Source organism: Miniopterus schreibersii (assembly GCF_964146895.1).
Source record: "Miniopterus schreibersii genome assembly, chromosome: 17".
Classification (NCBI taxonomy): Eukaryota; Metazoa; Chordata; class Mammalia; order Chiroptera; family Miniopteridae; genus Miniopterus; species Miniopterus schreibersii.
The window spans coordinates 23,803,882-23,826,323 of NC_138117.1; the positions used below are offsets into that span (position 1 = coordinate 23,803,882).

The following is a 22,442-nucleotide window of genomic DNA, read 5'->3' on the forward strand; positions in this document are numbered from 1 at the left end:
CCAAGGAGCAGGAAGGAGTGTCATTTCCATGGTGATTTGTGGCAATCCTAAACTGTGGTGCTTTTACCCATCATCATGAGCAATTACAGGTCATAACAGAGGCTGAGGATGAATAAAGTGTAAATGTCAGGGGAATGCATAGCTAACAGGAGAATTGTAAATATTTACAAGGCAAAATGATGATTCAAGCTCACAAGATAAATTGAAATTAATCTCTATCAAGCATTAATTTGTTTCCTGAATTCTAAAACCTTCCACTAGAAACGAGAGACTATTAGGCTATATCAGAATTATCTTCCAGGTCAGCTGCACAACCTCCCTTCTCCTGTGGCAAATCTCCCACTTGATCCTCTTATTTCTTCACGCAACTTCAACTTCATCTGTTCCTGGGCACTAGTCATAATGATCAATGACATTTTTTTTTTCACTCACTCATTCACTCAATACATATTTAGTATTGGATACTTACTCACAGTCTACTGTGAGAGATGAATGCATACATATGTATATCCAAACCTATCTGTTTCTATATATAAATACATAGTTTGTACCATTTAAGGAGCTTATCTTATAGAGTTAGATTTAGGAAGGTTTAAAAGATGTACACTAAAAGACAAGCCAAACAAGGAGCCTGTAGTGAGCAGAATAGATTAACTTGAGCATAGGATTCATATTAATCATTTAAATAAAAGTGAATGCTTCACGCCATAGTTCATTCCTGTCCCAGGCACTATACTAGGTTCCAGGAGTACCATGGCAAGCAAACCATGGTTCCTGACCTCATGTAACATGAGGTCTAGTGTAGGAGGCAGAAGTTAATCAAATGATGACAAAAATGAGTGTATAATTACTGATGAGATACAGCCCTGGAGGAAAAAACTTGGTTCCACAAGAGTATATAACAAAGACAGCCGATCTGGACTAAGGATTAGAGAAGTCTTCCCCAAGAAGGTGAATGCAGTCTTAATTTTACTACAGTTTACAACAATTTATATTTAAGGTAAAAAAAAGCCAGAAGGACCAGCCACGTTCCAACATATACGAAATGCTTACTATGTGTGAGGAACTATGCTCAGTGGTTTGCGGTCATTATTGTATTTGACTCTCACATTTCTGTATTGTAGGTATTATTATTGTCTTCATTTTACACTTGAGGAAATGGGCTTAGAAAGGCAGGTTAAGTAACTGTCCACAGTCACACGCACTTGGGTTGCTTTACTCCGGGGCCCACTGCTCTTACCCATCATGTCTCTGACTTTAAAACAGCTGCCATGAGTCCAAAGAATTCTAAGGCCAGAATCTGAGCGATAGGCTGTACTGGAGGATGGCGCGAAAGCCAGTGTCTGAGAAGGAAGCCTGGGAGTGAAATTCAGGGCTCATAGTCCCAGGTTGGATTTAAAAACAGAAATAGAGAGAGGGATCCAGAATGAGCACCAAGCTTCAAGTTCTAGACAGTGCGGGGAAGCGGGTTCACTCTCAGCACACCTAGGAGATGACTGCACACACCAGGTAATGTGACATCTGTCCTTGTACTGGGATAGATGTGGCTTTTGGTATTTACTAGCAAAGTTCATATTTATACCTCTGATGGTTAAAATAGTAAGATCCAGAGGGAGTCCTTAGAAGTCTTAAGGTAATGAAGTGCACCTCTTCTAGCAATACTAACTGTTAAGTCCAACTGCTTCTTAGGTCATCTGTTGATTAAAAAAAAATCAAGGCATCATTCAGTATATGTTACTTGCCATGTACCCTGCACCTATTGCTATGCCTGATGGGCTAAGTGCTTAATAAATAATTGGTCAATAAATGCATGTATGAAAGCATAAATGAATAAATCAGTGAGAAAAAGCAATGCTCCCTGGGTGCTGTAATATTCAAAAGCATACTCAATTTATAATGTCTCATAAATTCAAGTTATTATGCATTCTAGTAAAAATTTGAGATGATTTGCCAATGAATCATTGAAGTACAGTGGAATCACTATCTTGACTGCCACTAGAGGTCAGCACTTGACTCTCAATGTGGTTCTACATGAGGGAAACGACCAATTCTCTGAAACAGATCATCATTTATGGTTCCTATTGTTATCTCATGATCACGAATGTGAGTATGGATCCTAGAAAACACCCAATTTCTGGGGTGAGATGCCCAGACATTCCATCTGTAAATGTGAGAAAATCATAGGGCTGTGTAATGTACCTTTGAAGAGCCCTGGGTGGTCAAATTACTAGCAGGTGTTTAGAAATAATTTTATAGCAGAGGTAATATTGGCATCATTTTTTGAAGTTAGAAGTCAAATGGTGCCCTGACCTTGCTGTTCTGTCTCTTGACTCTGTACTAATCCTGGCCCAGTGGCTCCTGCTTCCTTGAGCCCCACTAACACTTTTATTCCAGCTTTCTCTCAGCAGAATATTGTATTAAAACTTCTTGCAGGGAGTGAAACTATACTGGGTACAAATACATGAAATGGCTATAGGGGGTTGAGAGACTTGGGAGCTGATCAAGGGAAAAGATACGACCAAGAAAGCCAGAAACACACAACATGCTTTATTGGGCGGTGCTTCAATAGGATCACATGAGTGGGGAAGTCCTTCACAGCATGAGGCCATTCAGAGCATATGGCAAAGGGCCACCCTCAGAAGGGAAAAGGGCACAGGAGAGGGGGAGGCTGGAAAGGAGGCTTACCATCTAGTTGTTGTCACTCAGGAGCTTAGTGAGGAGTCTCGGAGACAGAGAGCTCCAAAGGGCCATGGCAGCTTGAGTCTTATAACCACAAGTCTGTATCTTATCAATGGCCAGCAGATGTAGGGTGAGGTCCTGCAGGTATGTAAAGCCAGGCAGGCTCTAAATAGCTAACAATCTGCTTGTTTGGGTTATTTTTTAAATACTTGAATATATAAAAATTTCAGTTTGGCACCAGTGGGCTTTGGAGCTAATGGGTCTCAGCCAGCAGTAAAACAATAAACAGTGCAGTGGTCAACATAGATGTACTTTGGCTCATTTATATAACAGTGGTATTAAAGCCTTTTGTGGAATTAATATATACTGGAAAGAAGACAATATAAACATAAAAAGTAACCAGAAGTTTCTGAATTAGGAGTTTCTGGTTATCACTGGCTAGGTAACTTGTACCAGTTCTCCCTTCTGCTGAGCACAACTAGAAAAACTAAAAGGGAAGTTCTATTTCTAAATATACAAACCCATAAAAAGTGTAGTAGATTTAACCAGAAATATAGCAATAATTATATTAAAAATAAACACAGACTAAATGCTTCAATTAAAAGAAAAAGAATGTCATTGTGATAAAACAAAACAAAACTACATAGTGTTTACAAAAGATACACCTCATATATAAGGGTGCAGAAAATTTAAAAATAAGAGGAGAGAAATATATTCTACGTAGATGCCTACCCAAAGTAAGCTGGTATACCTTCATTAATACCAAAGTAAAAGACAAAGTATTACCAAAGATAAAGAGGTATATTTCATAATGATAAAATTTCAATTTACCAGGAATATATAATGGTTGTGAATTTGTGTGCTTCTAAAGAACATGGCCTATAAAATATAAAGCAAAAAGTGACAACTTATAGGAGAAATATGCAAACTTACAGTCATAGTGGGAGGTTTTAACATACCTTGCTTGATAGATCAGTAAAATGTCTAAGAATATAAAATATTTGAATAAAAATTAGCAAACAAAATCTAATGCTCTTATATAAGAACAAAGCACCCAACAGGTACAGATATATATTCTTTAAAGTACACATGGAACATTTATGAAAATTCAACATATAATGAGACATAAGCCAAGTCTCAAATTTTGAAGGATTTAAATAATATAGAATATGGTCCTTACTGCAGGGCAATCAAGCTAGAGAGAAAAAACAAAAAGATGGCAAGAAAATTCCAATATGTTTAAAAATTAGTAGGCACAATTTAAAATAACTCATTGGTAAAATAAACCATAACTATATTTAGAAAAAATCTAGAACTGAATTTTCACATTAAAACTTGTGGAATGCAGTTAAAGTGGCACTTAGAGGGAATTTTATAGAATTCAATGCACATATGAAAAAATTGAGTCTGACAATAAATAAAAAATAATACATAATTACCAAATTGAGTTTATCCCAGGAACACAAATTTCACTTAACATTAAAAAATTAATTACATTAACGGATTAAAAGAAAAAAAATATATCTCCTCAACAGATGCAGAAACAGCATTTGATAAAATTCAAGATCCATTTACTCTTAGTAAATAGGTAAAAGAAAAAGGGAAGAAGAATGCCTGCTATAGTTAGTTTTATTTGACATCTTACTGAAGGTCTTAGCCAGGACAATAAGATAAGGGAAGATGTAGATGATGTAAGAATTTTGAAAGAAACAAACCACAATCATTTTTTGCAGATTATATGATTTGTATGTAGAAAATGCAAAAGAACCTATAATTTATTAAAATTAATAAATAAGCTTAGTTTGTGGGACAAAAAGCTTTTATATATAAAAATCTTTTATATTTGCAATGAATTAAGAAATATTTTAATATCAAACCACACACAAAAAGTTAAATTCCTAGAAATAACTCTATTAAAATATATGTAGGTAGGACCTATATGGTAAAATTATAAAACTTTGATAAACATTTAAAAGTTCTAAATAAATGGGCATATTATACAAAATTTGATCTCCAAATTAACCTATAGAGTCAATGCCATTGCAATAAAAATCCCAATTGTGTGTGTGTATGTAAATTGACAAGCTAATTCTAAAATTTACATGGAAATGCAGAGGGCCCAGAATAGCCACAAAACTGTGAAAGAACAATATGGAAAACTTCCTCTTAAGATACTAAGACATATTTGTAAGGTATCATATTTAAGACTGTTGTTGGCCCAGAAATAGCCAAATAGACCAACGGAGCAGAATACAGAGCCTAGAAATACGGGAAAAGGATTTGTTTTTGTAATAAATGGTGCTAGGACAGTTGGATATCCACTTTAAAAAATGAAATTGGATGCCTACCTTCCACCACATTAAAAAATCAGCTACAAATGGATTACAGACTTGCATATGAAAGGCATATCTATAAAGATTTTAGAGTTATAGATTATAGGACAATATCTTCCTGAATTCAGGAAAAGTGATTAATTCAACTAAATTAAAATTAAGAATTTTTGTTCATTAAAAGATTCCATAAAGAAACTAACAACGACAACCAAAAATGGCCCCAGAAGAGGCCCCAGAAATGGCCCCAGTTATATGAATGCATATAACTGACAAAAGATTCATATACAGAATATGTATTTCTAAGAAACCTTACAAATTAATTCTAAACATCAAACTAAAAACTTGTAAGAAACTAACATGCAGTTAAACAGAGGATATCCAAAATTAGGAAACGCAAATTAAACCACAAAAGGAGATTGTCAAACATTAAAATATCTGTCAATACCAAATGTTAGGCAGATGTGCATTAGAACTCATATAATGGTTTCTTAATTTTCACTGAGTGCAAGAGGGCACCACTGAACCTCCAGTATTATGACATACTATCAGGCTCCATAGTTGCAAAACTTGCCATACACCTAGGGTTACTAATCTAGGGTTTGTTTTCACCTGCAAACTCTGGTTTATAGCAGTTCATTTTCATAGCTACTATCAGTCTCCTTCCCTTTGTAGCCAATTTTTCTAGAAAGAATAGTCCATGTCTAGTATGAGCTCAGATTTTGCTTTCTTTTGCTACCTTTGCAATGCATGCTGGCTCTGTACATTCTCCTTCTTCTATTCTTTTGTCTTAGGCAGCAGGTGTTTTTCTTTTGGGGCACTGGAGGAACAATAAACTTTGTGGCTGAGGGATTTTAGCAGAAAGTCCCACAGCAATAAGGAAATCTTTCAGATAGGAAGCAACAGAAGGTAACTGGAGAAAGCATATGAAAATATATTGAATGGGGAAAGGCAGCTATAGACAGCCATGCCTGGTGGAACTTCCTCAGGCTCAGAGGCCAGCCTTCCCAAACAAGGTGGTCTCCTCTGACATTCCAACCCCATGGAGAAAGATCTGGATTAGGGCTGGGGCAATGTGGTCAGTATTGGGTCTTAGGTGACTCAGAAACTGATAGAGAGTAATAGGTAGATCTCATCTGAGTGTTAGATGGTGCAAGGAAGAGAACTGGGTGGAACATTACAATTCTTAGAATTATTCCACTGCCTCAAAATAGGTAGACCTTAGGGGCCTTAAGAAATTACAAATATGAACCGATGTTTAGCTTATCTACCACTCACTGAATTCACTATGCATTTTAGTTGATAGCTGTCATTGGATTTTGAAGTGGAAATTAGAGCTTTGTTGCTATTTCTAATATTAGTTATAGCCAGACCAGATTAACAGGTAGGACTAAAGGTAGAGAGAGATTTAAAATTAAAGGCTCACATTCTGGTTGAGTACTATGTCAATCTTAAGTATAAAATGAGAAATTATAACAAAGATATTTAAAATAAATGAGTAAAAGTACATTTAAATGTAAACCAAGCACTTCCTTTCACCCTAAATCCTATACATGTTTTCTCGCTCTATAGGTAATTCCCATGGGGGTGGGTCATCAATCAACTACCTCCTTGAGCAGTTGTGTAATTTTGGCAACTGCCTCTGCTAGCCATATTTCCCGAGGATTCCACAGTGCCAAGAGTATCTGCCAAGAGAAGTCAAAATGCTGCTGGCAACCAGGAATTGGACTTGGTACAAATGGAGGTGTTCCAGTCCTCTGAATTTGCCAACTCCATTGTTAGAGGAATGTGATAAATGGTTGAGAGCATCTGTCCTTGTGAGCTGACAAAGATCCAAGCAGCTTAAAATATGACAGGAAGCCAGGCTTCTCTGGCTAATTGTGGGCAGTGTGTATCAGTCTACAACTGAATACTAGAAACAAAGAAATGTATCTAAAGGGCCATTTTCCAGGGATTTCTTTCTTTCAAAGCAGAAGTTAACAGCTCTTGCATTTGACTAGCCTGGAAATGGTTTCTGGAACTAGTAGGGGAAAATGCTGCAGTTATATTCCAGGCCATAGAGTGAGAATTCCAGGAATATTGAGCCATTAAAATTACTGTGTATAAAGAATCCACTTGAGGTTTTTTGATGACGATTGTTGTATCATTAAAGTTTGACGACTTCTTTCTTTCTTCCCCTTCCCTCTTCTAATTTGTCATGGCCCATTTAAGGGAACAAACTCTAAACTTTCAGCTATTAAAACAAAACACAAAACAGAGAATCACCTATAATTCCAATGCACATCTATCTATAAGCACAGTTAATTGTGGTTATAATCTTCCATTGTCCTCTTACTTTTCTATGTATTTTTCTGCTTTACTGTTCCCTACATAAAGACATATATACAATTGTCTGTATGTGTATATATGCTTGGGGCGGGGGGTATGTCAGAGTCACTGAAGGTTTCTGTTAATTAAATCCAGTGATCAATTCGTAATCCTCATCATGCCTGACCTGTCAATAGCATTCAACACAGGTGATTTTCTTCAAATACTTTGTTCACTTGGATCCCAAGATCCCATATTTTCCAGATTTTTTCCTTCTACGTCATTTATCTTTCTTTTATCATCTCCTTTGCTGGTTCCTCCTTCCTAAAAAGTTCAGTCCTTGAACTTCTCTTGGACCTACTCTCTTGGGAATCTTTTCCCGTTTATGACTCTAAATACTATTTACCTGCTGAGGACTTCCAAACGTACATGTCCCATAATTCTTACCTGAGCCCCAGGCTCATAGACATCTCTACCCCTATTTCCACTTGGAAGTTTAATAGGCATCTCAGAGGTGTCCAAAATAGAACTCCAAAGCCTAGCAAACCATTTACTACTAAAAAAAACAAACACCTCTTGCTAAGTCTTTAACAGTAACTCCAAACTTCCTGTTGCTCAGGCCAAATCTTTGGTGCCATCCCTGAGCCCTCTTTTTCTTTCACATCTCACATCCAGTCCATCTAGTGTTCAAAATATATCCAGAATCCAGCACTTCTCACAGCATCCTCCACACTACCATGCTGGTCTGAACCATGATAAACTTTTAAAAGAGTCTCCCTGCTTTAACTGTTGTCATCTCCAAGACTGCATGGTCCTGCTAAAACTAAAGTCAGATCATACCACTCTCCTTCTCAAAACACTCCAATGGCTTCTCACGTTACCTAGACCAAAAGCCAAAGTCCTTACAATGGCCTACTAACATTCTGTGTGCCTTACTTTTTTAATTGAAAAATATATATGAGACAGCATATTGGTGGTTAAGAGCATGTGCCCAGGGTTAGATTGCTTGTGTTCAAAGCCTGGCTGTATTAGCTGTGTGACATTGGGTACGTTATTTAACTGCTTGGTGGCTAAATTTCCTCATCTGTTAAATGGAATTATAATATCTATCTCATAGAGTTGTGGTGAAGATTAATGAATATTTATAACATCCTTACAATAGTGCTGGCATGTAATAAATATAGAAGTTTTTTTAAATGACAAATTAGGCATTTTGTATTACTAGCACAAGATTTCATCATAAATTCTGCACATAAAAAATGTCTCCAATGGTTCCATCTTTAAGAATTTATACATATCCCAAACATCTCTCAAAAAGGATGGAAAATGTTTTGGTTAAACAAATTTAAAATGAACCATCATTGTTTTATTCTTTTTGTTTATTCTGAGTTCAAAGTTATATAGCATGATTTATACTTTTAAATATTTTGGTACTTTTTAAGCATTCTTATACCAAACTGCTTTATTATTCACTTACTTCCTAACCGAACAATACTTTCATTCCTAAGATAGGTGTGACTTTTTTTCCAATTTATTGTATAGGTTGCTTTATAAGATACACTTGTCTGCTATTATGGCTTTTATTATTGCATTAAAATAAAACCATTTAATCTAAACTGATAAAAAAATGAAACCTTAAGATGTATTCTTACATAAACCTATGATGGGCACAGTAGGGAGAATAAGTCATGTGGACTTTCCAGAAGATAGTCATAAAATTAGTTGACTTCGTAGTGGAAAAAATACTATAGACTCAATTCTAAACATGGCTTTAATCAATATTTAAATCTATCTGTAGAGGGCCACCAGCCAGAGCCTATCATAAGCTCACTTCTTACTTCATTTTACAGGTTTTTTTAATACTTGAGTATAATTGAAGAATAAAGAATACCCCCAAGTCATCCCTACCCCCTCCCACACACAAACAATTCAACACAATGCATACCCATACCCTTTACAAACTGCTTTATGGTCCACAGAGAAGACAGGGCCCTTTACTCAGAAGTAAATATCTATCAGTTATTTGAAGTGGAAAGACCTATTTGAAAAGAGGTAAAATATACATTTGAATACAAGGGAAGTCACTGTATTTGTTCAGAAGAACAAAGGGAATTTGTGGAAGATTTGTGAAGGGGTTATAATGTCTATTTAAGGGAATATAAATTAGAAATTTTTTTGATAGTTGAGTTTAACTTATTGAATATGTGGTGTGAAATTTTGTTAATTCTGGAAAATTCTTCCAGTTCTAAATGGAATTTTGGCATAAGCTGGTCCTGTTGCTAGAATTCTTAGAGTTCCATGCATATTGCATGTTGAGGTGGGGTACCGATCTGCTTCCAGGTAAAAATAACCTTCACATATTTGCCAACAGCAAGATGTCTCAGGCTCAGCAACCATGCAGTTGAGAATCTCTTTGAGGATGTGAGAGGAAAAACAATACTATTGTGCCTGCACATTAGAAACAGAGACAACATTTAATGGGCATTTGCTTAGTTAAATCAGCATCATCATTTCACAGTATTTACATGTTCAAAGGATATACAAATGATAGTGCCCTTCTAAAATGTCATTGTAATTCCTGTCAAGTGACACTTTTCCTTACTTTTTTTTTTAAAGAAAGTTGGCCTTGAAACACCATCCAGACAAGAATCCAGATGATCCTGCTGCTGCTGACAAGTTTAAAGAGATCAACAATGCCCATACAATACTTACTGACATGTCCAAGAGAAACATATATGACAAGTACGGATCGCTGGGACTCTATGTGGCCGAGCAATTTGGAGATGAAAATGTTAATACCTACTTTATGCTGTCAAGCTGGTGGGCAAAGGTGAATCATATTTTTTTCCCTTCAAAACCAATTTCCTGTTAGATGATAATGATATTCACTCTTTTATACCCAATCTCTAAAAAAGCCTAACCTTATATATTATTAAATTCTTTTTAAAAAAAATATATCTCTATTTATTTCAGAGAAAGGAAAGGAGAGAGAGAGAGATAGAAACATCAATGATGAGAGAGTCACTGATAGGTTGCCTCCTGCACCCCCCCCCCCCACTGGGGATCGAGCCCACATCCCAGGCATGTGCCCTGACCCGGAATCGAACCTGGATCGCCTCGATCCTAGGTCGATGCTCAACCACTGAGCCATGCCTGGCCAGGCATATACTATTAAATTCTTGTAAGTAAAAGGAGATATAGCTTTGATGGAAAGCTGTTATCTGAGGATTGTTTTTGCTTTAGCTCATCAAATGATTGTAATATACAGCATGACTTGAAATACTTCCAGACATTAATTATATTTGAATTTGAAGCTTCAGGTTAATTCTGACTGCCTTCTCTCCCCCCATAGTGACTAATTAAGAAATGACTCATTGCTCAAAACTGAAAATAATTTATGAGTGTGACGACTGTTTAATAAATTATTATTAACAAATTTAGCCATGTACTTTACTATTTGTAGCATAGGCTACATCAGCACACACAGTACTTAGGAGAGTGCATGACAATTATGTCATAGGCTCATGTGGAGCCTGTGGTGAGGTAGTGAAGGAAATGAGGGGGAAAGGAGAGAATTAAGTAGTGGAGGACAGGAAGTTGGAGAGACAGAGAGAGGGAGAGAGAGAAAAAAAATTTCTGGTCAAGAAAATGGCAACATTTTTAAGGACTTAGTGCAATCAGAACTGATTTTTGACACTAAATTTTGCGTGGTTTCCTAGGAATCCCTGGTATAATGTATGTTTGGTGACGATTCTGTATGAGTTTCAATATCCTTATCTTCTAATAAAAATGTATTTGCGTATGAACATACAGATAGCCCACCAGCATATTTTTGGACAATTCACATACATCTGAACAGTTCACACATTTTGTGAAATCATATGAACTCACATTCATAAGCTGTAATTAATCATTTAAAAAGTTGCTGATTTCCAAATAGACCCATTTCATGTTCTGTAGTATTCTGATTGGTATTTTCTTCCACTAAAATACATATTGCTACATTGAAGAGTTTTATATATGCAGGAAGAGAATGTTTTTGAACATAAGTATGGAGAGAGTCTGCAACTTAAAGCCTCATTTGCCTTCTTCAGCTTCCATACTTCCTTTTCTTGGGGATAACTAGGATTCCCACTGAAAATCCCTTTCTTTATTGTTGAAGATTTGGGAGGGAGACAAGTTCCTGCCAAGCATATCTGGAACTTGGAATGAGAGTGTATGTACTGACAATGTCACTTCTGATGATAGATTGAAATGTTCATATAACAAAATGGGCTTTTGGGGGGCTTGCCTAGGAACCTAACCTCCAGACATAACACTTTTCCCATAGGAAGGTCCATCTGGAATTCTAGATTATTTGCACACTGGCACTTGATTGCATATTGGGACTCGCCTGCATAAAAATGAGAATAGGTTTCTTTATTCAGAAAGTTGACAAAATTAATCAAAATTTATAGACAAGAAGATGTCCAGTAGTGTAAGAGGTATATAAAGTAATTTCTGATGTGGCTCTTTAAAAATGGGCCTACAGCCCCACCAGGTGTGGTTCAGTGATTGAGCGTTGACCTAGGATCCAGGCGATTGGGGTTTGATTCCCAGTCAGGGCACATGCCCAAGTTGCGGGCTTGATCTCCAGCAAGAGGGGCATGCAGGAGGCAGCTGATCAATGACTCTCTCATCATTGATGTTTCTGTCTCTCTCTCTCTTTCTTCCTTTCTCTCTCTGAAATCAATAAAAATATATTAAAAAAAATAAAAAAAAATAAAAATGGGCCTACAAAAAATTCTTCCTTTCCCTTCTACTTGTGTCAAAGCCTAATTGCACAGGGCCCATTAGAGTGGCCTGGCACACAGTGATCATGTATTAAGCAAGCACTGTATGAATGAATCTGTACCAATGGAAATATGTATTTTAAAAATATTGGACACCTACTTGCACCTAGTACCATGCTAAGCACTGAAAGGGATAAGACAAGGTTATTTCTGCAACAGACAATCTAGTGGAAACAACTAAATAACAAAACAGTATATGAATTAAAGGAAGTTTCCAGAAAAGAGAAAAATTTGGGAATTGCATAGTAAAAATTTTAAAAAGGACAAAAGTAGGTAAAGAAAGGAGGAGCTTGTTGGGACAATGACTCAAGAATACTGCACAGGAAGGTCTCAGAGGTAGTTGCTGAGGAGGAGGGTGTTACAGTTTTATTTTCAGAGTAATTTACCTGAGTTTATGAAAATGTAGATTGTAGTGGTGAGGGTGTGACTAAGGCTCCCTCACTCCAAGCTGCCCATAGGCTCCACCCCACAACTGGGGCCAGAGTCAGATAGATGGAGTCCTGGGCTGGGAAGCAGGAATGGGGTAAGTGAGGTTCATCAACGTAAAAGACGCCACCTTAAGTCTCTGAAGAACTGCAAACACACGCAGTGATCTTTATCCCCTTTGTTCCTTTTATTAGCTAAAATCTGCATTCTGATTCAAAGATGTATAAATCACTTCCTTTCTATTTCAAATAACATTTTTAATAAAATAAATTTATTTTCCTCAGTTAACAAAATTTGGCTTATTTTAACCTCAAATTGAGGGGTTGGGAGAATTTCTTTTAATCTTTAGCTATGGCAAACTTAGCGAGCAAATTTCTATGCCTGTGGGGGGATCCTGGTGCTATTCACTAGGAGGAACAAATCATTTGCTTATCTATTACTTTATACATTCATTAATTCAGCCAGTATTTACTAAGTGACTGCCACATGCCAGGTACTAAGTCCTTAGGTAGGAGGGGTTGAAAGATGACTAAATATAGTTCTAGCCTTCAAGAATCTCCCAGTCTGAGATAGACCTATAAACTGATAAATGTCCTAAGTGTCAACAAATAAAGCACCATGGTAGAAGTCTGTATGAAGTACAATTGGGGCACGAAAGGGGAGGGGGTCAGAAAAGATGTCACAGAGAGGATCTTTGAGATGACTCTGAAACACAGATTGGCTATTTGTTAGATGGCTGGTGGAGGTAGGTGGCATCTAGGCAGATGAATCCATGGTGACAGCAAAGCTATGGCAGGAACAGGGCAGGCTGGTGCAGGGAAGAGGTTGGCAGAGGCCAGATGACCATAATAAGGAGCTCCAGCCTTATCTAAGAGACAGTAGAGTAGCTGCACGCATTCAAGAGGACATATATTTCAGGAAGCTCCAGCAGCAATGCACAAGGTGGATTAGGAGGCAAGAGTGGAGGCAGGGAGGCCAGTTATGAGGCTACTACTGAAATGTCCAGAGCAGAGATAACAGGATCTATTCTAAAGCCCTACCAGCCAGGATAGAGACGAGGGGAGAGTGCAAAAGAAACTGAAGAGAGAGGCTCTGCTGAGACTAAGAGGAATGTGGTTAGGGGAGGGGGGGCTATCAACAGCTCCCTTGGTGAGAATGATTCTGCCCCCTTGGTGAGACCTGTAGAGGTTTTGCTTGCTGGTTGGTTGGTTTGTTGCTTTGTTTGCTTTACTCTTAATAATGATCACCATAGCTTAAGAATAAAGAAGAAAATGTCATACATCATTACTTTGGCTACAAGTCATTTCCTCTGGGTTTAACTTGCTAGGCAGAACTCTATGCGGAATTTGTTTCCAAAGAAACTAAAAAGATTACATTGCAATAAGGATGAGGGTGCAGGGTGGACTGTGATGTCTTCAGGTCTCTGGAAGTACATGGGTACACACTTAATTTCTGGGGTTCTCCCATACCCTCTACTCCTCACCCCTGTTTTGCTTTTCCCGTTTCTCCTAGACCCTGTTCGTCATTATTGGCCTCCTGACCGGCTGCTATTTTTGCTGCTGTCTATGCTGTTGTTGCAACTGCTGCTGTGGACGCTGCCGGCCCAAGTCATCGGAGCCAGAAGAGGACTTCTATGTGTCCCCAGAAGATCTTGAGGAGCAGATCAAAACCGACATGGAAAAAGGTAGAGTAAGATGAGAGCAGAGGTAGTGGGTGTCCCTTCATAGGCCTGGCCAAGCACCAGGTCCCATGGTGATGGTTATCACTAAAGTGAGAGAAATCCATCAACCAAGTGGGGAGAGCCCCACAGACTGTCAGCCTTGGTATTTCTTTTGCAGAGAATGAGAGGACAGATACTTTTACCAGCAACAGAGAAAAACAGAGCCTGACATTATTAGAAAGAAATCATGAAATATGCTGATCTAGTACAATATGCAAAGCTCGTATACAACTCATGGTCTCATTGTAAGACTTTGAGCTCTGGGCCCAGGGAGGTTCAGTAGTGCCCAGGGGTAGGAGAACCAAGGTAGAAATTTCTCCCAAGAGAAGCATTTCAGCCTATTAATTTAATATCTCTATTCAAATAGAAGGGAATGGACATGAAGAAAAGTCAACAACCCTTCACTTTTCTTCTTTTTGATTACTTGATAATGAGTTTTGGGTAGAACTAGGGGAGCATAGTCTTTCTTCCCTAGAAATGTAGCTTCCTTCCAAACCTACACATTTAGAGCTAGCCTCAAACCAGCATGAAGGATATTGTCCTATGTAAGTAGGACTATTTGCTTTGCTAAAATACCCCCACATGTCTATCTATGTATATGCATAGCCATGATATATAACTTGATTTTTAAGTTCATTCTGCCCAGAAATCATAAAGAAAAAAATGTAGCTAATGATAAAATCTCACAGAATTTACAACACCAAGAATACTTCATATTCTCTGAAAAATGTCTTTGTTTAAACAAGCTGGAGTCAAACCTGCCATTGTCCTCTCTGTGTTGTAGCCATAATCCTACTGCCATTTTCTCCTGTAGAATGCATAATTATTCTGAATTATAGACTTTATCACTAAATCACAAAGAACCCTGGACAGCCAAATAAGAGAATTATTTGGTAATTCAGATAATGGCCCAGTGTTGTCAGAACTGCTGAAATTAGGAATGGTGCACTTCTTTGGACTGTACCATACCTTGATTCTTTGCATCACAATGAAACAGAAATTCCATGACATCAAGCAGCAGACTGCTTAAAGGCTGGCATGTATCTTTTATTCCCGATCAAATATGATGCCAAGTAGTATCCAGTTATTACTCACCCTGACTCCAGCTTAAAGGAAGGAGTCTTCAATCATGTGAATCATGCTTAGTCTCACATCATTTGGGGGTTGGGGGCTCATAGAGGACAGAAGAGATTTTTCTGTAACCTGCGATCCCTTCCTATAGGGGCCACTGGGTGGCCAGTTCAGGAAACAGGGTTGTTCTTACAATTTTTTATTACTGTCCCTGGAGACAAATTATGGGTCCATGGTGAAATGTGATTACAAGTTTCTTTTGCCTTATTTGGGATATAAAAGGACAAGTCTTTTAATGGTGGCATAAATATCAAAATGGGCTAAAAAAAAGATACATATATACAAAATCCTCTTCAGAGAAGGGGCATAACTTGTTTAGGAATAATGAGCCCATGTATTAATCCCATCTGCTCTTGCGAGGGAGATAAACTATTGAAAGATCATGTCAGAGGTCTGTCCCCATTGTTCATAGGATCTCCCAAAACATCCATCAATCCTGTCTAGTACTCCCCAGTCACTGACAGAGGATAGGAAGGAGAGCGTTGTCGTTGTCATCCACTGTAACAACTTTATCTTAACTTGTCTTTTATACAGCGCAACCCAAAACTAGGTGAATTGAACCTAGATATCATAAATCCAGTGTTCACAATTCTCTGAAAAGCCTCAAAGTCTTTCCTCTTTTAAATTAGATCAAAGTCCCACCAGGTCATTTCAGCAGACCTTCTTTGCAGACGATTTCTTTTCTGGAACAGAAATTCATCCTTGGTGCCAAATTCCACTCAGGTTTCCTCCCTGCAGGGTGACTGGTGATAAATCTATGTGCCTCTCACTGTTCTCAGTTCTGATTCCCCTAGGGCTACCAATTCCATTGCAGAGGTCAGATTATAGACTAAGTAAAATCATGATCCCATTTGACTATGTTACTAAGAAGTCTTAAACAAGAAGGAAAAGCTTTATTCCATTCCTAAATATTTAAAAGCTCCTATGCAGAGTTAATCCAGGTTTTGCAGGGCCTAAAACTTGTACAATTTGGGCAGTCCTTTTTAAGCAAAAGAACACAATATTACAAATGCAAAATTGAATCAGAAAGTGAATATCAATTTAGAATGAGAAGAAGTCACAAGAAATTGCAAAGTTTAAAAACTGACAAATAACATAAATATCACAAAATCTAGAAAAATAGCAATAATTTAATTAACTCCCTAGCACATCTCTGTAATACTTTTACCCTATGCTTTCTGGGTGCATATTCTTTGTTTGCCTCTTCATTTAACAATAATTTTATAATATCATTTTCTGTAATAGTAAAATCTGTCCACAATAATTCCTCTAGCATGTTTGATCAAAAATTGTTTTTTATGATTGATAGGTTAGAAAAGTTTCAGTTTTACAACTCATTACTGGTAATGTTGTCTAAATTTTTAGGGATTTGAAAGCTTAATGGTCTGTGGTGCTCGGGCAGGCTAAATAGCCATCTCAGACAGGTGAATAAAGAAAAATTAAGTTTATTAAAAGGGGATGGGGCTATTCAAAGGGCAGAGCTACACAGCTCTGAGTCCATGATGGCAGACTTGGGGCAGTGAAACAAGAAACAGCATAGAAGATACAACAGGAGAACAAAGGCTGGGCTGTTCTGGCTCACTGAGAAGTTGGAGAAAGAGAAAGAAGGGGGCCTTGGAGACAGGTCTGGGGGTAAACCTGAGATGAGCTGCTGCTCCCCATTGCTTCCCTGCTTGCAAGTCTTGTGGGATGGAGGGATGGAGATGGTGCTAGCATGCTCCCCTTCTGGGGAGCGCATGCTGGGTCCTTTGTCCTGAGCATATGTATCTCTTTCTTACAGGCAGGTAGGAATCTTAGGGAGGTCTCAGGGGAGGGTCTCAATAGAATATTCATCAGCTTTCCAGGTGTGCTCTTTCAGGGACATCATCTCCACTGATTGGTCACTGCCAGGGCAGGGGGTCAGTCATTAGTCAATGTATCTGGTCCTGAGTCAGTGAGGCACCACTGGTCTGGTTTCTCTGCTTATCTGGGCCTGGAACTGAAATACAACTGAGGCCTAGATGTTATCTTTAGGGAGGAAGCGGGTCTAAACCATGACCAGCAATATGCTAGGGAAGAAGAGATTATCCTGGGGATAAAGTCCTTGTTTTCCCAGTTTTGTCCCCTTGCTAGGCATCCAGGCCTTCCTGCCCTGGTGAGTTTCTGTACCCTAGTTTCTGTACTTGGGTTTCTGTACCTGGCCCATCTAACAGGATTGTTGTCAAATCTGTGAAAGTTGGTTTCATATATAACATGTAAAATTTGGAAAAATTTTTCCACACACCATTTTTTGACTCTGCATACTTCCAACCTTGTTTCCCCTATATCACCCAATACTTCCAGGATCAGAGCCCACTGGACACATTCATGTTGTGTGACACCACCACTGGTGTGGATCTTCATGCCCCCTCAGCAAGTGAATTGGCATAGTGAGCTATAGGATTATCCCTAAAGCCATTCCTATGCCAGTATAGCTACCAACAATTATACACAGAGTTGCTGCAAGCCACAAAAACATATCCCACTAAACTCAAGTGAAACCTATCCCCAACTATACTTCCCCTTACCTGAATCTCCAAAATGTCCATAGCCCCTCTGTGGCCAATCCTCAAGAAGAAAAACACGATGGAGGAAAAGTGGAAAGAGACAGTGTTTGGTTATGGTTAAAATATCTTACTTTTGCAAATCTACAAAAATGTAAACACATTTATAGGATCCCAAAAGGCCCTTGGAAGGGTCTGCACAGTCAAAGGTCCCTGAAGCTTAAATTTCATTAACTGTACAGTAACTTCACCACCACTGCTCCTCAGTCTAACATTTATTTCATTATGAGAATTTATGCCTTGACACTAGCTAAAGCCTAAGATACCTTTTGATGCTATAACATGGTACTAGTCTCTGTTCAAGAGTAGTGGTACAGAGTGGGATTTGGTAGTAGAGAGGACGGATTTGCTTAGGTTATTGTTTCTCCTTCAACTATGTGAATGGGTATAATCCAGCTCTATCCTTAAGAAATAAAGGGGAAACATTGAAAAGGGTGGCATCTGTAATATTAATTGGAAACTATAGAATTTAAAAACTGATTCTCATCTCTATCTCAAGATAAAAATGTACTCTCAGTGGAATCCTAGGAACACAGGAATTCTATTATTCTTATGGATCAGTCAGGAACAAATATAAGAGAGATAGGGTCTGGGGTGGGATAAAGCCCATCCTTCCTTTTTGTCTTGGAAACTTGAAATATAAGGGTAAATTCTTTCTTTCAAAGGTTCACAAATTAGAAGTTTCACTTTGAGAACTTTTTAAAAAGTAAGTTTTTATTGATTATTAGAGAGGGAGGGAGAAGGACAGGGATATAGAAACACTGATGAGAGAGAGAGACGTCATCTATTGGCTCCTTCCTGTACGCCCGCTACTGGGGACCCAGCCCACAACCTGGGCATTCTGCCTTGACTGGGAATCAAACTGGTGACCTCTTGGTTGACACTCAACCACTGAGCCACACCGGCCAGGCCACTTTGTGAAGTTTTGAGTGTTATAAGAAACAAGCTCATTTAGACACTATTTCTGTGTTAGCGGAAGGCCACAATAAAATCAGAATTCTACTATCCAAAAGGAATTTATAGACCTTCTTGAGGTAGAACCCCATTCCCTGGGGTGTGTGTGTGTGTGTGTCTGTGGGGGGGGCGGAGTACAGAGGCAAGAGCATAAATGGGAGCTAGTTATCCCTGAACAGTCTGGCACAGCAAACCAAAAACATAAGAGATAAATTCAGGAATATTTCCCCCCAAGCTGAAGGCAATAGATTGAAAACTCCTAGTTAAACCCAAAAAATTTCTTGTGGAGTCATGATTTCCCCCTTCTTTTTGGAAGGAGAGGAAATAAAAGGGAACAAGTTAATTAAAGGAGGAGATTTTATAGTGTTGACCTTAGATCTAAAAATGTGAGATTCAGTGCACAGAAAAATCTGCTGATTGCTTAACTATTCCTGCTACTCACCTGGATGAAACCCAAATAAATTCTCAGCCCCACTGAACTGAAAAGGCCATACAGCTTGTAATTAGATTCTTGCTCTTGGTCAAGATATTGAGACATTTACTGTACTTGCTGTCCAGCATTCATCGCACTTTACAGACCAGAAAAAGGACATCAAGGAAAATATTAAATTATTCCTCCTTTTTGCAAAAAAATTTTTATTGATTTTTAGAGAGAAGAAGGGAGAGGGACAGAGAGATAGAAAATAATTCTTATAACTAGTCCAAAGCTCTTTGCTGTTTCTTTATATGAAAATATTAAGTAAGCATCATCAAAGTCCTGGGCCCAGGGAGCAGGACGAGTGACTCAGCTCTGAATGTTACCCCAGAAGCAGCTCAAAGTGGACCCGAGGTTTCTTCAATTTTCAGCACCAAAGTTCAGTGAGCAAATTTACTCGACAGGTTTATCGAGAGAGTTTTTCAATAGCAAACATTAATTGAGCATTTAATATTTGCCTAACACTATGCTAAGGGGTAGAGAAAAGACATGGTGCCTGTTGCCTTGGATCTTACAATCCAGCAGAGAAGATGGGGAGATGTATATTCAACAAATAATCACACCGAGTTAATTTTCAGGTACAATAAGCTCACTAAAGGAGGAGTACTGGGGCTGTGATAGTGAACACTAGGGGGCCTGACCTGGAAGCAGGTAAGGACAGCTTCCCTGAGGAGGTAACATTTAAGGCTGAAGACTTAAAAAATGAGGAACAGTTAAGGGGTAGGGGATTATGGGGATGGAGAACCCTAGAAGGCATGAACCTTGATGTCAGCAAAGCATTTGGCACAGTATCTCCCAATATCCTGTGGATAAGATAGCAAACGGCGCTCTAGATGTCAGGCAAGGCAGGTATAGTCACACTGGGCTGTTCTATTGGTGAAACAGAAGTTGTGCAGAGATCATATTTGCAAATAACCTCAAACTGAAATATGCTCAGACAAAGGCCCATATCATCCAAGTGAAATGTGATAGATGGAAAGCAGTTGGAATCCTGGACAGTTCGTCAGAGAAGAGCAAGAGTGGTAGGATTTAACTTGGAAGAGGGGAAAGGGATTGAGAGAAACCCAGAAGGCTCTGAGGGGAAAAGTGCAAAAAGGCAGAAGAGAGGTGAAATATTATCCAGCCATAAGAAGGAATGAAGTACAGTGTGCATGAACCTAAAAACATGATGCTAAGTGAAAGAAGCCAGAAATGCACAAATATTGTATGATTCCATTTATATAAAATGTCCAGAAAATAGATAAAACCATAGAGGCAGAAAACAGACTGATGATTGCAGGGGCCGGGGGGGGGGGGAGGGAGGAACAGGGAGCAGCTGCCTAGTGGTTACTGGGTTCTGGGTTAGCTACAGCCATCATGTTGTACATTACATCGCCAGTACTTATTTACCTTATAACTGGATTTTTGTACCTTTTAACCACCTTCATCCAATTTTCCCTCCCCTCTTCCCCTCTGGTAACCACAAATGAGATACCTTCTTTTTTCTTCAACTGTTGACCTGGTCTTCCCTGTTACCAGCATCTCCACCTTCCAAAGAATGGGTGGTCTTTTCCTTCATTCCATCTCATGGAGAAGATAATTTGAAGGGCCACAGGAAGTTGTTTGCTTCTTAGAAGTGTTTTCCAACAGTATAGATCCCATGATCACCTTCATTCTGATTTATACACTATTATTGTATTCTAGTTTTAACTTAATTTTAAGCCTCATGAATTATTATTGCTTTATACAGTCAATAATAATTTAGTTTTACTCACATATCTACCATTTTCTTTGCTAACCATTCCTTTCTACAGCATAAACTTTCTATCTGGTAACACTTTCTTTCTGCCTGAATTACATCTTTTAAATTTGGTCTGCTGATGGTACTATTTTTGTTTTGATTATCTGAAAATACTTGTATATCATGGTGTAAAAAAAAGAATGTAACAATAAGAGGGTTTGTCAATAAATTTAAATTGATAAGTATCTTTTAGCATATTAGAAATATAATGCCATAGTTTTCTAGCTTCCATATTTGCTATAGAACAACAATATATCTGTGTTGTTCTTCAATGTCACTAAGATGTTTTAAAAATGAGTTTCTCTTTATTATCCTGGTTGGTTTTTAAATCTGTAGATTGATGTCTTTCATCAATTCTAGGACATTCTTGGCCATTAAATCTTTAAATATTGCCTCTGCTCTTCACTTCTTTATGAAAGTCTTATTAGATATGTTAAGCTGTATCATTCTATTTTTCATGTCTTTTAATCTCTTTTATATTTTACTTATTTGTTTCTCTGTGTCACATTATGATTAATCTCTTCAGATATCTTCCATTTCACTAATTCTCTCTTTAGCTGTTGAGCTCATTCATCAAGTTTTAAAATTTCAGATGTTTTAATCACTAGAAGTTCTTTTTTATTAATTTAAAAATTCATTTGATCATTTAAAAACAAATCTATTTTAAAAATATTGTGTCTGGTAAGTGCAGGATTTAAAGTCTTTCTGGGTCTGATTTGGGCCTTCTGTTATTCCTACTGGCTTTCATTCAGTATGCATTGTTTGTATCTGAAATCTTTCCTCAATATCTCTCTCTCCATTCCTCCTTCCATTTTTCCCTTCCTCTCTTCCTCCTTCCCTCCCTCCTATATCCTATCTCTTATCTCTCCTTGTATTTGTTTTTACTATGAGTTCATGTTTCTTGCAAGGTTTTGATTCTTTGAGGCCTGAGTTAAAGGTAGGGCCTTTCACTTCTTCTAGGTGCTTGGGAGCATATCTTGCACTGGACCATTTTAAACTAAATTATCAGCTTGAGCTATCTTTGGACATACAGGTACTATACATTTGGTCTGCCAATTTGTGTGCTCATTAGCTTGCCATTAAATATTTTTAGGGGAGCCCTTTTCTCCCTCACTTCAGCACCAAAACTCAAGACTAAAAAATTTCCTTGCAGATTTAGAGGTATGGTGATTTAGAGAGCCATAATCATTTTGGGAATTGGCTTTATTAGGCAAACTCTGGGTTTT

At 38.0% G+C, this 22,442-nt stretch overlaps 1 protein-coding gene across 1 annotated transcript in view; it reads left to right on the top strand.

Moving 5' to 3' along the window:
• Positions 1-22,442, top strand: part of DNAJC5B (DnaJ heat shock protein family (Hsp40) member C5 beta) — a gene marked incomplete at both ends in the record, with an annotated part of 43,571 nt that overhangs the window by 20,642 nt on the left and 487 nt on the right. The window contains 2 exons of the mRNA XM_081116416.1: positions 9,933-10,146; positions 14,087-14,258. Coding sequence (XP_080972542.1) covers positions 9,933-10,146; positions 14,087-14,258 — 386 coding nt within the window. The remainder of the gene's footprint in view (positions 1-9,932; positions 10,147-14,086; positions 14,259-22,442) is intronic.